This window comes from Haliaeetus leucocephalus, unplaced genomic scaffold (assembly GCF_000737465.1).
Source record: "Haliaeetus leucocephalus isolate CR32 unplaced genomic scaffold, Haliaeetus_leucocephalus-4.0 Scaffold773, whole genome shotgun sequence".
NCBI classification, from domain to species: Eukaryota; Metazoa; Chordata; class Aves; order Accipitriformes; family Accipitridae; genus Haliaeetus; species Haliaeetus leucocephalus.
This window is the reverse complement of record NW_010973209.1, coordinates 5729308-5745792: the sequence shown is the minus strand read 5'-3', so window position 1 is coordinate 5745792 and position 16485 is coordinate 5729308. Positions and strand designations below refer to the sequence as shown.

Here is a 16485-nt window from a genome sequence, read left to right as displayed (position 1 = left end):
GGACTTTGAACACGAGTTCTGTTTCCATAAAAAAATGCATCCCTCCATCCCCCCACCCCCCACTGTAAGAAAAATGAACATCAGCCAGGCTCCACCTCTTCCATGCTCCAATCACCAGGGCCCTACATGCTGAACTCTATCCCATTGCCCTCCGAGTTCATTCTGCCTGGTGATGTTGACTGACAGTTTCAGAGAAACCTTTGCAGCAACTCCAATTTTGGTATCACATCTAAAATGCATGTGAAAACTCTAAGTGCCTGGATGTCAAGCATAAAACTCATGAAATTAGTTTTTATTAAACAAGAAAGGTTGTTACTTCAACACCCTAGTCCAGTTCCTAAACAAAGCAACAGTACCTGCTATGCATTAAATACTTCATTCAGCTAAAAAGATTTTCTTTACCTTTGAGAATATTTCTGCTATTTTTCTATTCCTTTCTTCTGTTACTCTACTAGGACATGCTAGACTCATTCATGGAAAATAAACCCATTGTCCTGGGTACCATTCAAACTTAAAATTTGCTACATATTGCTAGACAGCAACCATTTGCGCTTCACCTCGCACTTGCTATCATAGTGCACTTTGAGAACCTCCCCCCCCCAATTCTAACATGTTTCTGCCATTACCTTGTTTCTTCTTCTTTCTCCAAAAACATCTAATAGTGGCAAATACATACAACAACAGCAGAATAACCCATCCTTAATTGCAAAAGCCACACTGAGAAATTCCAATAAATCAGAAAAAAATTATTAATTTAGAAAAAACCTGTACAGAAATACTAAGTCTCTAATAATGGACCCAGAAAGACTCCTTAATTATTTTCATGAAAACACAAGGTCTAAGAGAATTAGCTAAACTGTCAGAAACATACATTAAAGGATCTGCAAACATGGAAAGTCTCAGAGCCCAGAAGGATTTGCTTCTTCAGAATGAGCTAAGAGTTTAAGTCAAAGTTTTACAAGAAATGATACACATTAAAGCCAAGACAAATAAGAAGGCAAAAGGAGTCACCATCCAAATTATGTCTAGAAACTTTAGCCACGCTGACTAAAGTTTTATTTTTTTTGCCTTCTGTTAATTTGTTTTTCCCTATGACCACCTCACTTTCTCACATAAAGCAGCAGCAAAAAAAAGTTCTGGTCATGTAAATGCAACTTAATAGTTATAGAATCTTGACTGAATACTGAGAACATTTCATATATGAAACCTTAAAACTACGCTAAATACAAAAAACTTAACTTGATGTAGGTACAAAGGTAATTTTTAGATAGATTTTTGGCTTATACTAATCACTCATGTAAGTCTGCATACAAATCTTGAAATATAAACAACCTCCAATGTTGTAGCTCCCAAGGCAAGTAACGAGATGAATGGAAAGATTTCAGAAGAAAAAAGAAAAAAATTTGTAGGCCAGTCTGCAACTCATGGCTTGGCTTCAAGATTAGCACTGGTTTGAGAACAGCAGCTTAGAACGTGAGAAAAACAGAATCCCCTTTCTTATTCAGTGTTTCCAGATGGTAATCACTGTAAAGCAAATAATGCTGTTCCTTCAGAGAAAAACACAACTCAAAAAGCCAAACCAAAACAACCAAACCCACATTCCTGAGAAATGCACAAGATATTCAAAGGTTACTAGACCCCAAAATAGACCTATGCTAACATGCTGTACCCAGCAATGGTATATAACATTCTTGGTATTTTATTATCCCAGCCTTATTAGAACATTGTCTTGCTATTCTGCAGGTTGTCAACCATTTCAAACAAGTTTACGAATAGCAAGCTTGTCTTTGGTCAGAAAACCACAGGCTTACCCAAATTTTTTGTTGCATGTGCAGGAGCTGAAAAAAGCATTTTTACTTTGATCACTAAGACAGCTTAGTTAAGTTGAAGGCACTAACACAGATCAAAATGAAATGCATTTAACTACTTAGTGTCACATTTCATGTGTTTCTTCTTTGTGGCCTAAAAAGGAGCACTGCTATATATAGGTAGTTCTGGAAAAAAATTCAGCTTGTCCCTCCTTGAAGCTTAGAAAAATCTCAAACAATAAAAGTTGGGACATGTATGCACAGTACAATCACAGAAGATAAAACGCCCTAGAGACAACCGATAATGGCATAGCAGATGCCATAAGCTGTTTTTTTTTTAAGAGTTATGACAGTTATTCAAGCTACACTGAAGGAAAGGTCAAAGGCTACAACCTGGCTGCCATAACCAGGTCTGTGTTACATCCATGTAGAAGATTTTTTTACTGTGCCCATTACCACAATCAAGAAGGGAGAGAGTGTGCAGGAATTGCCTTCAATACTAGAATGAGATCTCTGTTGTAGTCCAAGCTGAGCATTACAAAACAAAAAAGTTGCATTGTCAAGTATTACAACTAAAAAAATTCTGTATTTCACATAGGTTTAACACTGAAGTCCTGCTTGAGTGATGAGTTTGAGCCAAAGAACAAGAATTAATGTGAATTTGACCATCATGCAGGTCAACACAGACAACCTAAATTTTTTTATTACAAGTGTTACTCCAAGTCACCCTGACACTCCCTCCTGCTCACCATGTTCTTCCTGAAAACGTATTAAAAATCATGTCTGATAAATCAGTACATAACTCCACAAGAAACAGATAGTTAAGTTTACCTGAAATAGTTTGGGCCACTGGTCATTATCAGGTTGAACATTTAAATGTATTTTTCATCTCAACTCAATACTGAAAACCTGGTAATTCTGTCAGCTGAGTGTTTATCCTGCACTGTTCTGTTTAATAAGCTATGTCTTCTGCTAAAGGAACATCAGTAATTTTTAACTTTTTTCTTACACTAGTGTACACTGTAACAGTTTTCCCTGAAGTTCTTAGCTCTAAAATGAGAAACTGACAGTTATCACACACTTCTTGAAAAATAAAGGAAAGTGACATACTACAGTAAAAGGGATCCTTGGGCAAGATATATACAATTGACAAACTTTGGAAGTTAACATTAAAATGTTGAACATGAAAATATTCTCTTGCTTACCGAAAATTTCTCCATTTTTGGCAAATTCTGTCACAAGGTACAACATGCTTTTGGTCTCCATCACCTGTTGATGGAGAAATCGCACATGAGATTGTTTGGGAAGAGCAAAAAGCAAACACCCAAATGGATACTTATTTTCATTGTTCTTCTCTGGTAAAGATGTGAAAGTCTTTGCCTTGCACAAACAGTTGTCACAATCTTTCATTTTGTTTTTTCAAGTTACCTCAACAATTTCAAGGGGAGCATTTGCATGCTAAGCACAAGGATAAGCTTTAAATACTCCATAAAGCCAGTGTACAGAGGAGGTGGTGGACAGGATTCTCAGCCACAAGTGACTAACACAAAATGATAGTATCCTCAGCAGCTAGTTTAAAGACTTTCCTTTAAGGAATCAGCCTGAAGTAATTCCCTTGCTCAACTTTTCTAACATGCTAATGGCTGGTGCTTGGGAAAGAAGACTGGGGATAATACTGACCTTTGTTACCAACTGTTCTCTAGTTATAGAAGGAAAAAAAAAAGAAAAAAACACAAATGAGCAGTCTTAAAACCTGGCAAAATTCAGGTAAAAGCACCACATCACAGGATCCCATTGTACAATCAGAGAGTACAGCTACAGAACTATCACATCCTCTGGTGGGAGGAAGGAAGAAAAACCCAAACTTTAAGCATCTACTTTCTCTTCTGGTAACTTCCAGCCTTCCTATTACAAGAACAGACTATTCACAATTCAAAAATGTGGGAGGCTGGAAGGAACAGAGAGAGATAAACAGGAAAACAAGAAGGTAAGGGGAATACTTCAAAACTTTTCCATGAACAGTTGTTGATGGCCTTGAAGAGAAAGGTTTCACCCAACAACTCAGAATTCCATACTTCCATGACATAACTTGGGAGAAGGCACTCACTTATCTTACAGCTTTCTTCCTAATGATCTACTCCTCAATTGCTTAAATAGCTACTCAGGAATGCATTGTACAAATAGCATAATCAAAAGATACACTGAAAGTGAAAAGTCCTCTACTTCAAAATAAAAAAGTCATTTAGGACTCCCTGTCAGTACAATCCAACAATATCAAACACCCAACACATTTTGGGCCTATTTCAACAACCACAGTAAAATAGTTCAGCCTGAGCTGTCTGTGGTCGAGACCTTCTTGAATGTGATTTTTACATTTTATTTACGCACATGCTTGAAAGTACTAGAAGACTGCTCACAAATAAAGTCTTCTTAGAGGAATGCTTAAAAAGACAAATCCTGAAAGATACACAGTTATAAAAACAGCAGAATTACTAAAAAACTGACAAGCCAGCAGACAGAACAAGATGGCAGTTCTTCAGTCTCTCCTGTACCCTTGCTGAATTCTACAACAGCTGAGCATATTATGACTGAAATGTCTGTATCTGGAAGGCAAAACAGTTTGGAAAAACTGTTTTAAACCAACATTTGGAGACAAGAAGCTGCAACAGCCTGTGGATTACATATATATGGAACCATTCTTAATCAAGCCAAGTTTGTTAGCTTCATTACCTAACTTTGACAACCCTCAGTAGTTCCTTGACATGAGACAATTCAGAAACTTGTAGTGTGGACACAGTACAATGATGAGCACGTTTTACAAGCAAACTAGTGAGACAATTTGATTGAAGGCTATTTTAAAAATAAACTCACTGATCTACCAAATGCATTCCTAACAAGCCAACCCCTTAATAGTAAAGGGGTAAGCACTACATAACAATTACCCTTCTCTTCAAGTGATCTTGCTGATCTTCAAACTTAACTACTCTCAGACTCTCCTCTACCATTTTTGTGTTTTGTCATTCATTCAGAAGGAACTGTGGTAGATACTACTCAAGCTAGTTAGAAATTTAACTCCCTAAGGTCCACCTCTACTCAATATTTTAAAGAGGAAGTACCAGTCTCTTCCCCATAAGATGAAATTAAAGCTAAACAAGTCTAAACCAGGATCTTAATCTTTATTCAGTAGAACAACTCCAACACCATAAGTCCAAGTCCTTATGCTCACATTGCCTTTACAGACATCATCAGATGAACTTAAATTCAAAGTTTGGTTTTAGCATGCACACATCTTCATTTGTTTGTTGAGCTAGGTTTATTTGAAACAAGCAAGAGAGTACCTCAGAAGCACCATGTGATTTGTGAAACAGAACAGACCCCAAAGGGAATATTCTCAGGAAAGCCTTAAAAGCAAGAGCTAACAAGCAGAAATGCCAGCAGCCTCAAACATTTTACCATATGCTAGCAGGAACAGAAAATGAAACAGAAGAGAAACAATATAAAACAAATCTATATTTTACTATACAAACTATGCACACTAAAAAACGTCACAACTAAAAACCTTCAGAAGTTTTCATTGTCTGCATTATCACAAGTACAGGTTTATCTCTTACGTAAATACACGTTGTTGTACCATAATTATTCATCCTGTATGTTATAAAGGGATGCATTCAATTCCACCACACACATAATTCACTTTAAGATAAATATCAAATAGTCCATATCCACAACAGAAGTGAAAAGCAAGATTCCAACAAAAAAAAAAATCCAAAGAACTAGTTATCCATCTCCTAGTAAATGCACTGCAAGATAAAGTGTTTTGGAAGCTCTTGCTGGATGCATGCATTTACATCACAAGCACATCTGCAGAATCTGGATTTACGTATCCTCATGTCTTATCTTTGGATACAAAAAGGCTGCAAGTACTGCTCAATCTGCACTCTGAGCCAAGACTCGACTAAAGAAAACCACTATATCCACACAGATCCTCCCAGCTAGTACTCACTATAAACACATTGTGCTGAATATTCCTACCTTGTTCTAGCTTACATAGTACCTTGTCTAGTAACAGACAGTAAAGTCTCATTAACAGGTATTTCCAACTCAGCTCTTTCACCAACATAAAATTTACAACCTTCTGTGTATTTTCAGCAGATTTCAGGTACACTTGAGTATCTAACATGGCCAGTCTAACTGGTACCATAGAATTAAAAAGACCACAACTGATGTACTTACAAAAAAGTTAAACACTTATCCAATGCAAATCAATTCCAGAAAAGCTAAGTTTGTCACAGACTGGTGATCTGCCAGAAGTCACTGGTATAGCACGAACTCTTCATACAGGAGCAAAAGAGGGGGAGAATGGAAAAAAAAAATCACCACTAACCATACCTGGTAGAGCTTTATAATGTGTGGATGATCAAGCATTTTCATTATCTGCACTTCTCGGTAGATCTTCTCCAGATTCACAGCATCCAGCTGAGATTTATCAATGATTTTTATTGCCACCTGCAGACAAATAGCAAAAGTGACATTAAAACTCCCCAACATTTTCCTCATTAGTTTTTCCCTCATTATAAAGGGAATAATGCAACCCCAGGTAACTGGGGGCTTTCTTCTAGCTCAGAAATACACATCTCCCACTTAAAAATACAGCAGCACAATATTAAACATATCAGCAGTCCCACTAAGTGGCTGCAGGACTATCGCCTACATCAGCATGTCAGAAAAAAAAAGTTTTACAAGAAATGGAAGACACAGAACATGTGATGGAGGCCAGTGCTCCAATGAGCCCAGGTACAGAATACTCTTATATCAGTAGCAGGTGGAAACAACTGAGGACCCTTTATGGACCAGTGTTGTAAAGACAAAAATCTTCTTAAAAAGCCTAGTGGTGTCCATTTCTGGAGTCAAGGTAGCCAATTTGAATCCCACAAATGCAAAATGGTATCTTAAAAGAAAAACCATTGGCTCAACACAAATAATCGAAACATGGTGGATCCATGTAGTTCCAACTGTTACATGCTTATTTTAACTGTAATTAATACACTACTACATAAGGACATCTGCAGTTCATCCATTCAGGGGAAAAACTCTGTACAGATATGTTTGTCAGTCAAACCTCACAAACAGATCTCAATTAGTTTAGAAAACAGATCTTTGTCCTATTGACCTTGTTTTTAGCCAGTACCTGCAAAGTGAATTACAGGTAACTACAACTACACATGCCTAGGAGACTAAAAATTTCAAAACAGAAGGCATTTAAAAAAAATTTAAACTGAGAAGAAATCAAAATATAGCTGCTATAACCATGCAAAGGATAACAATATTAAAGAGTACTGAATATATAAATGGTGTTTATTCACCCTATCACATTATTAATGCTGAAACAGTAGCAAACAATGTTAAGTCACACAAATGCTTCCAATTATAACTGCATTTCACAAATTATTGAACTATAGGAGACAGCTGTTATGCAGGAGACAAAAATCCACAGGAGGTAAACCTCATTATCTCCAGTAAGGCTGATTATGGAGCCACCTGAATTCAGAATTAACTATCTATTGACTTCATTTCAGTATGCTTTTGCTTGATAACCTCTTCAAAAGTCACTTGTCTTCCCCAACCAACAGAAAAATAAGATTCTGCTGTGAATGAATAAACTGATCTAGCCTTGTAACCAGTGAAAAGCTAGTTTTGTTTTTAAGATGCAGGATGCACTTTTAGCTGAAGCAGAACAAGACTATTTTCCAAAGCAAACAGACAATTTTAAGAAACTTTTTTCAAAAGACAGGTGTGAGGGTTTTTTTTTTTTAAACAGTGTCCAATTAACATAGAACTCACCGAAACTAGATTTATCAAAACCCAATACACATTTATAAGAATAACAATATATACAGCCATTAGACAGAAAACAAGAAAAAAGGTTCACATCCCAAAACATTTTCGCCATTAATCATGAATTGCTCCATAGCCTTTATTCTTCAAAACATTACAGTGGACACTTTGGAAGAAGTGCTACCTAAAATGGTATTCAACCACTCCACACTGCCCTCCTCCCCAGCTGTCACCAACTTTCTTCTATCCTAATATAACATACAGCAATTTAGGGGATCCTGATGCCTGATCTTTTCAAAACATGCTTCCGCCTGTTGTCTTCTGATAGCTATTTGTACTTAAAGCACTCTTCATAACCCATCTACTCTGCCCTCTTTCACATTACACTACATTGCACACTGAGAAGCATACAAGAACAGTGATGCTCAGGATGGCAGGTCCTAAAAGATTACACGTCTCCCTTTGAAAGTTTGTCTTTTGACTATGAAGACACTAACCTATGCAAATAAAACATGTGTATCACCTGCTTCTGCTCCTATCTGTTACCCCCTCATCCTATTCCCATTCCTTCCAACTACAGTATTAATTTGCTGTCTTAAACTCAGTGTATGTACAAAACTTGGTAACAAAGGCCTGGCTTCACACATGCAAGAAATAAAGGACAGGCAAAAGAAGAACAGTAACATGCGTGGGGCTGGACTATCCAAATGCATACTTCCCACTTGGTCTTGCCAGATTTGCACTCCCTTTGACTATTCCCTACAGCAATTGCTTATTCTCTCAGCAGGTCCCCTTTCACTTACAAAGACAGAACAGCAAGCTGCTTCCTTATTTGGTCTGATTATATGCCATGTGGCCACAGAGGATGCAAACAATCATTCACACAGCTTTAAGAAAAAGCAACACACAAAAATCATACCTTTAAGTCTCCCTGGCCTAATTTAAGATCACACCTAATAAAATGACTTCTGGTTATTATTTATTTTTTGCAGGCACAATTTATTAGCCTAAGAAGAAATCACCTCACTAGAAAGTTACAAAATGTCAAAGTAATCAAACCAAGCCACAAAAGCCAGACCAAATTCTTATACATCAGGAAATACTTATTAAAAACAACCCATGCATCACATTTCTCCCCTTCCTCTAATTTATTTTGTACTGTCTCTCTGGAATCAACCAGAGACACAAGACATTCTCCCCATCTGTCCCAGTTTATACCCATTATTTGGGTGACCTCCAGATTTAGGAGGAAGAGAGCCCACTTTTTAATTTACAAACCAATGAAGATATTAAACTGTAGCAATCTTGCATTCCTATCACAAAATGGTAATACATCTTTCAGTCAAGCAACAAAGTATCTCCAATCTTGGACAGAAAATGTGTTCAGGAAAGCCTAAATGCCTCCTTCATTAATCTAGAGCAATGCAAAAAAATCCTGCTGCATTTTTTTTTAATTCAAAATTTAATGGCAATCTAATTAGAATAGCAATTTACACAGACAGCATCAGCCTCTCAGTAACTGGAGGTATTTACAGTAGCTTCTTTCTTCACATAGACAACACAGTGTAGAAGCTTTACTGAAAAGTTCCATCACTTGCAACTTTTAAGACTGCCTCCCTCCCTGTCCCTGGTTCATTTAATTTCACTTTATGGTGCATTTTCTCTCCATAGGTAGGTGTTTTATGAAGCTCTCTTCAAATGCAAGCAAAAAAAACCCCCAACCCAGTAACTTTCTCCTATTTATTCTTCTTGCACATAGGAAATGTCTGCAGTACAGAAAAGCTAATAAAAGCAAAGCTATACAGGACTTCAAAGAAAAGAGGTTAGGTATAGCATAGAAGAGGAGAAAAAAACCCAACACCAAACAAGTGAAATTGCAGCAAAGCAATAAATAAAGGGGGGTTTGGACAATTTGAAAAAAAACAACCCAACCAAAAAACACAACAGCAGCCTGCTCTCTGGGGCTCATGCTGAATCTTTGTCTATCCATCACTCTAGCATCAGTTTGATTAGCACAAATATTTATACTTCCTTCTTCTATACTTCTGACCCCCTCCTAGTGGGGAGGGGGAGAATTCTGCAACTGTATCACTTGCTAGTGCTACTTTTTCCAATGGAGCTTTATTCCCATCACCTTATCCCAGTGAAAAATGTAGCTTTACAAGTACACTGACTCTTGGTGTTTTCTGCAGTATAGCTTGGCACTTCCACAGTTTGCTCTTAAATTTTGAGTATTCCTTTTACTGAAAGTACAAATATTTCAAATACAGACTGTTGCCACTTCCAAACCTATCCACAAGTGTCTATGCTGTCAACCTTCTCCAGAGATATCAGGCATTATTCTGAACACTGCAGTTCCCAGCTTCTATCACCCACAAAGAGTTCCAAAAAAAAAAAAAAAAAAATCAGGCTTTAACTTTGTTTTCCCAGATAACAGAAGTATCCACTTCCCTAGAAAAACCTAGATAACTCATTTGTCCTTCTTCAGTTTTAAAGATTAAATCTTCCATTTCCACTTCAATTTCTTAATAATCAGTGCCTACTGTAGTTTTATGTTTTCCAAGGTTAATAAGACTATGCAACTATACAATGACTTCAGTTACTAAAAAGCAAGTAATTTTATATAAAATAAAAACGTGCAGAAGACATTTTTCATCTTTACATGGTTAAAATCCTTGAACAGATCTTATTTCCTGAGCGACAATCAATAAGATTTCATTAGAGGAAAGAAGCATTTAAAAAAAAAAACAACAAACAATAAAAAAAGAATGGGTCTCATAAGTTTGGGAGGCATGGCTACAAATCCTGATATAACCTTCACCACACTTTCTGGTCAAGAACAGTGCCTCATGTTCCAATGTTTCTTACTTTCTTCCTTTTCCAGAAGTTTCCTATCCCATTTCCTTGCTGCACACATTTAGAAATACAATTCCCAAAGAGCATTGAAAGACCGAAAACAAATCCTTCTTCTGAAAGTATGGGAGCAAGAAAACAAGTCTTCAGGTCACACATTTCTTGGAGTAGAATGGCTCCATAAAAATCCTCTTCCAATAGTTTTGAAAGATTTCTTTACCTCCCCATACCACAACTAAAAAGTGATCATAGATTTGGAACAAGTCACAGAGGTTAACACCCCACAGAAGCACACAGTAACATTGTATTGTCTATACAATCACCCACTTCCTCCCCAGATTATAACACTAACGTGTATTCTGCATTTATAGCTTTTGAGTCTGAAAAGATCCGTTTTGTTTACACACTGGGCATTCAGATACAACAATGCATCAGGGACTTGCAATAAAAATGTTTTTATGAAGATATCGCCAGATAGATGACAGCATTCATAAAATGTTCATTAAGTCAGTTAATACTGACCTCCTGGAGGCAACTATGGAGCTAGAAAAATTATGTTATATGTGACTCTGCAAATGTTGGAGAACAAATTGCACTTTTAGAGTGCACTATGGAGCACTACAGAATGAGCCACTGTCTCAGCAGCCTACTTGCTACCTCTGTCATCATGTTAAGAGACGTATTTTGTGCTGCTACATCCATAATCTGTTCAAAAAAACACAAACAAGACTTAGCTAGATCTTTCATTTGACAGCTATCACTAATATATTCATAAAAGTGTGTTGTGTAACCACATTAGTTTGGTTTCTCAGATATCTGAAATAATTCTAAGCACAGCTCTCTCCTAATCAAGAGTATCTTAGAGATGCAAGAAAGATGCAAACCAATGAAGAACAAGCTATATTTCCAGTTTAAATAGGTTTTTAGTTTAAAAACCCCACCACATTATATCAAACTATATTTTGTCTTACAATGTGGAGTTATTTGGTACTATTAAGCAGTTGGTTTTGAACACGGAGAGTAAGAGTATGTGCCTACTTGAAGGAAAAACTTTTGCTATTTGCAATCCCTGTATGACTCTCAACATGTATATTTATATACGTGCACATAGTGGCAGGCTTCTATAGGAGAAGCAGCATAGTAGCAGCTGGCACCACTGCTTCTACAGTCAAATGCAGATTAGATATCTTGGTCTATTCTGAATCTTCAGTTTTCATGCATCTTGCCAGGGCCACAGAAAATTTAGAGAAAAAACACTTGCAAATACTTAAAATCCAGGAACTTCTTCAAAACTATGTGAGAAGGAACAGTGCATTCAATAGCAACAGCTCACTTTTGTCCATATCTCAGCTGTATCATGATGACAGGAAAAAGGGAAGTAATTCTTAAAGGTGGAGAAGATGCTTCAAGATAGGGAACAGCTTCCTATCTGAAAAGTGTGTTTTGTTCCTGAATATACAGCTTGCTAACAACTACTAGCATCTTGAAGATATGTTGGAACATCACTTTAATCTTTTGAAGACAACGCAGAGGGACTGACTGCACACAGAAATGAATTCTCATTTCTCTAGTATGGTCAATCATTGCCATAGCACAAGCAAACTAACTCTAATTTGGCACATACCAAACTAAGGACATTACACAAGTTTTGTGACTCCAGTTTTGCTTTTTTTTTTTAATAGTTATCACTTCTCCTAAGGAAAATAAAAGGCAACAAACCAAAAAATCCCAACCAAACATCAATATTAGTATTAATAAATACTTCAAATGACAAAAAACAGGGAATCCCTGTTCCTTCCCTTGTCTTCTCGTCACCAGTTTTCTGCTTAAAGACTTATATTCCAAAATATCTTTGCAACTTCCATGATTCCTTTTCATTTAAAAATATTAGGAATAGCACACATTTCTTTCCCGCTTTTACTAAAAGCCTAGAGAACCGGAGTTTGCTCAATCCTCATCTGACATCCGGGAATTGAAACTGTCAAGCAGTGAAGGTGAAATGCTTGTCAAACAAGATGAAAGTTCTTCTATCCTTCAGCTACTCCAGCTTTCAATTTTCACTTTTTATATTATTAATTTAATTCTCCAACTAGTCTTGCAAAACAAAAATAAAAACAAACCCCAACAAACCCAAACACCCCCCCCCCCCAACATGGCCTAACAAGTTAACATACAAAAAGAGGTTTGTCCATGTCAGCGCAAGCTTTAAGGTTTCATGTGGGTTACAGAAATTCAGATTTGAGTTGTTAACACAATACATCCTAAAAGTAGATAAACTGCATTAAAATTAACAAACACAACTTCCTGCAACCTGGAGCAACTCCAATTTCCAACAGCAAAGCATTTGGATATCACAGATTTATAAAGGCATTAACCTCCCTTAGGGTGAAGCATATTATGTTCAACCTGATCTGCCTGCAAGCTCCCACTCTCTGCCTCCAGATACATGTTCTTTCTCACCCCCTTGCAACAGACCTAGATAGCCCACAGCTGCAAGCAGTTAAATCAGCAACCTGAGTCTTCCTTTTTTTTTTGGCAACAGCATCAGTTTCTCACTGAATTACTCCACTAACCCAAACTGTGTGCTATATAGCACAGGGAGTTGCTGTCTCCACTCATATCATTCACTTTTACACATACCTAAGCACACTCAATCAGGCACTTGCAACTAAACTAGTATCACATCGTGTATTGGGAGGTGGTAATTTTCAGAGAAAAGTGCAAACCACCTGTAACATATCAGACAGCTAAAAGCATAACTGGGAACCGTAGGACATACTAGTTGTAAGGGTTTCCTTTTCATCTGAGAAGCAATGGCTAGTATTCTTCTGCAGATGACTAATCGTTAGGGGGTATTAGTTACAGAATTTTGAGGGTGGGTGGGGAACAAGACTTTCACACATAGCCTATTCACAAAGACTTTCCTTCATCCTTAAAGTGTATTGCTTTTTTCCAAGTAGTACCTTCATCTGTTCCAAGAGCTTTTCACTACTGTTCATTATTTCACACATCATCATATTTCACTAGAAGCAAATATTCATCCTCTTGAACTTTATGCTTCCAATTACTTTTGTTCTCTTTTCTTAGTCTCCTCTTCTCCTTCTGAAGAGAAATTTTGCTTATTTGTGCATGCCTCATTAATGAAAGTTACCCTGAGATCACAGGATTTCTCGGCAAAAGGATAAATTAGCATGGCAGGAAAGCATGTGTCATTAACTTAAATGGCAACAAACACACAACAAGCAAAGCAAAGGTCACATTCAACCATGTAGCCCACTCTGGGGCACCCTGTATGGACTATCATTAAAGAGGGTCATGCACTACCTCCACTATTACAAAGACATATCAATCCCCCCATTTTTCTTAACTTTCACACTTCTTTCTGTCTGACTATTTAGTAATGCACTTTTAGTGTTGCATTAATATAGGATTCAAGTTATGATTTCTGAGTTCATTTGCGTACACCATCTACTACCCTGTCCTATGTGTATCTTCTACTTCATGCTTGGTTTCATTTTATTCTCACCTACACTTTGCTAACAATTTATGGCAACTATATTTACTATTTTCAGCTCAAGTTACAATTTTATATTCTGATATGTAGGTTTTCCATAAAAAGGATTGATTCTGTATATAATCCACAAGTGCTGACCTTTCAAGGTAATAAGATCCCATCTTTTTTTACCTTGACAGTTACTGGCTAGTCAGACAGGCAAATATTTTTATAGGTCAAAACCAGATAAAATACAATTTCAAAGTACCAATGCTGAAAAAGCCCAACAACAAACAGGTTCTAAATTTAAAGGGTTCAAATAGGGAGATTCAGGAGAAACTCAGACAAGGAAATAGTCCTTTTTAAAAATGCTTTCTGAGCAAGTCTCAACAGCAACACAGTGCAGATCTTCCCACAGTACAGACCTTATGGTACACAGGTACAGCCTTTCCAGAACCTAATAAGCTGAATATCCTTCCACGCTAAGTTTAATAAAGGCACAGATGAATTTGAGGAATTAGCAACTCAAGAAGTTTCAGCAACAGTTTAGAGCAAGCTTAAAATATGAGCAGCCTCCATCTATAAACATTAATAAGCAGGACTTCCACTTTATGTGCATAGTGAACTAACACTAAATCAAGTGAGATGGTCCAAACTTGAAGTGCTTATTCAAAGTAGTATTTAGCTAGAATTAACTTCCCCTGACATCACTAGGAGTAATCTTAATAGGGTTCCCCTTCCTCAAAGGCCACATAAATACTTCCAGCAACTAACTCAGCAATTAAGTTCCAGATAAACATTCTCTTACTGCAGAAAGTCAATGTAGGTGTACTGAAAAATGAAAAGACCTTGACACAAATCACCACCACAGGCAAGTCTGCTGTAAAAAATCATGCAGAAGATGAAAAAGGCTTCAGACTGGACACAAGGCTCCTCAGAAAAGGAAAGCTGGTTAAAAAAATTCACGACTGTATTAGAATGCACCGGAGTTCAGCAATTTCTTAGAACACAGATGGAAAAATCATACCAGATCTGGGGAGCTGTTAAGCTCTAAGTTTCCTGTAACCTTGTTATTTTAAACAATACGAAACAAATACACTTTCTAAAATTACAAATAAAAATAAAGATTAAAGTTTTCATCCCCATCACAAAGTCTGCCAAAGAAATGAGAACTAAAAAGTAAACAACTTACTATCAAGTGAAGTGTTTAGAAGGTTGGCATATGGCATCAAACTTGGGAACAGAACACTAACATTGCAAGGTCTTTGCTTGGCTCTTCAGTAATAGCAAGGAAGGATTTCAAAATAATTAACAGTTTATTATGAAACTTGAGAAATAAGACAATAAGAGAAATTTCTTTTAATACTTGGGATGCAAAGCTCATCTATCACTGCACAGCCAGAACAATGTTAGCATTGCAGGTTTGTTTTTTTTAAGTCCAAGCTAAGGGCACTTTTCATTCCTGTAAGGAATGATTTTACCACACAAGACCACAGCACCTGAATAATTGCAGGTCTTTTCAGTTTTTTTACCTTGTACTTCAGACAATATTTTATTTACTTTTGTCTGGTACAGAGCAGCACTGTAAGCTCTTCTTCAGTAAACAATGAAAGCAACCATAACAGAACCTTACAAAAAAGCTTACCTCTAGGTATAGTGACCAAAACTACCCAAGAAGAAAATATAAGAGGAAGCTGACCTTTCAAAGCCATTGGTCTCATCAGATACCTGTTTTTAAAAAGTGAACATGACCGCATTTTGTCCACACAGGGTTACAATCGTTTTTGTTTTAGGTAAACCAGAAGATATTAACAATCTACACGCTAGTAATCACCTGGTAACATATACAGTGGTGGCAGGGTGGTTAAACAAAGAGGCTAAAAATGGTTGAATTTGGTTAACTGGCAGGATGATGTATTGAAGAATTCAGGATACACACACACAAAAGTTCCTTTGCTAAAGCAGACTACCGACATAGAAGGACTGCTCATCTGCAAGTATTGTCCAGGTCAGGAAGCCGTAAAACGTTCAGGATGCGAAAGCAGGCACAAGGCAAGGTTTGAACCTTCCCTATTAACAGAGAGTTACCCCTATCTGATGGCTACCCTCACGAACTAAGCCGACAGCTGCCCGCCCCCTGCCCCCTCCCGCCCCGAGCATCCTTACTGCGATAGCAACACACCGTCTGGGGCCTGAGCCACAGCGGCACCCCGCTACAGCCACACCAGGAGCCGTTATCGCTGCCCTTGCCGGGACGATGAAAGCAAGAAAACAAACACGAACGGCGGCCAGGGCTCCTGCTCCAAGGCCTGCCCGCAGCCCAACACCTCAAGTCAATAAAACATCTCCCCGCCTCCCTCCCGTGCTGGTAGGGACAAAAGGCGCAAGCAGCCTGCAAGGGCGCTGCTGCACGCCCCCGTCGAGCCACCCAGGCCGTCCCCCCCAATAAACCCTCAGCGGAGCCCCACAGCCCCGAGGCCAGCTGCCCGCCCCCCA

At 37.7% G+C, this 16485-nt stretch overlaps 1 protein-coding gene across 4 annotated transcripts in view; it reads right to left on the bottom strand.

The window, feature by feature from the left end:
• Positions 1-16485, bottom strand: part of SIK2 (salt-inducible kinase 2) — a 63058-nt gene that overhangs the window by 46142 nt on the left and 431 nt on the right. For 3 of the 4 annotated variants that reach the window (XM_010581463.1, XM_010581464.1, XM_010581465.1), the window contains exons 2-3: positions 6198-6314; positions 3014-3077 (exon numbers count right to left, since the gene is read on the bottom strand). In XM_010581463.1, the coding sequence (XP_010579765.1) occupies positions 3014-3077; positions 6198-6314 (181 nt within the window). Of the gene's footprint in view, positions 1-3013; positions 3078-6197; positions 6315-16485 lie in introns of those variants that run through there. The other variant, XM_010581466.1, reaches the window with a different exon arrangement.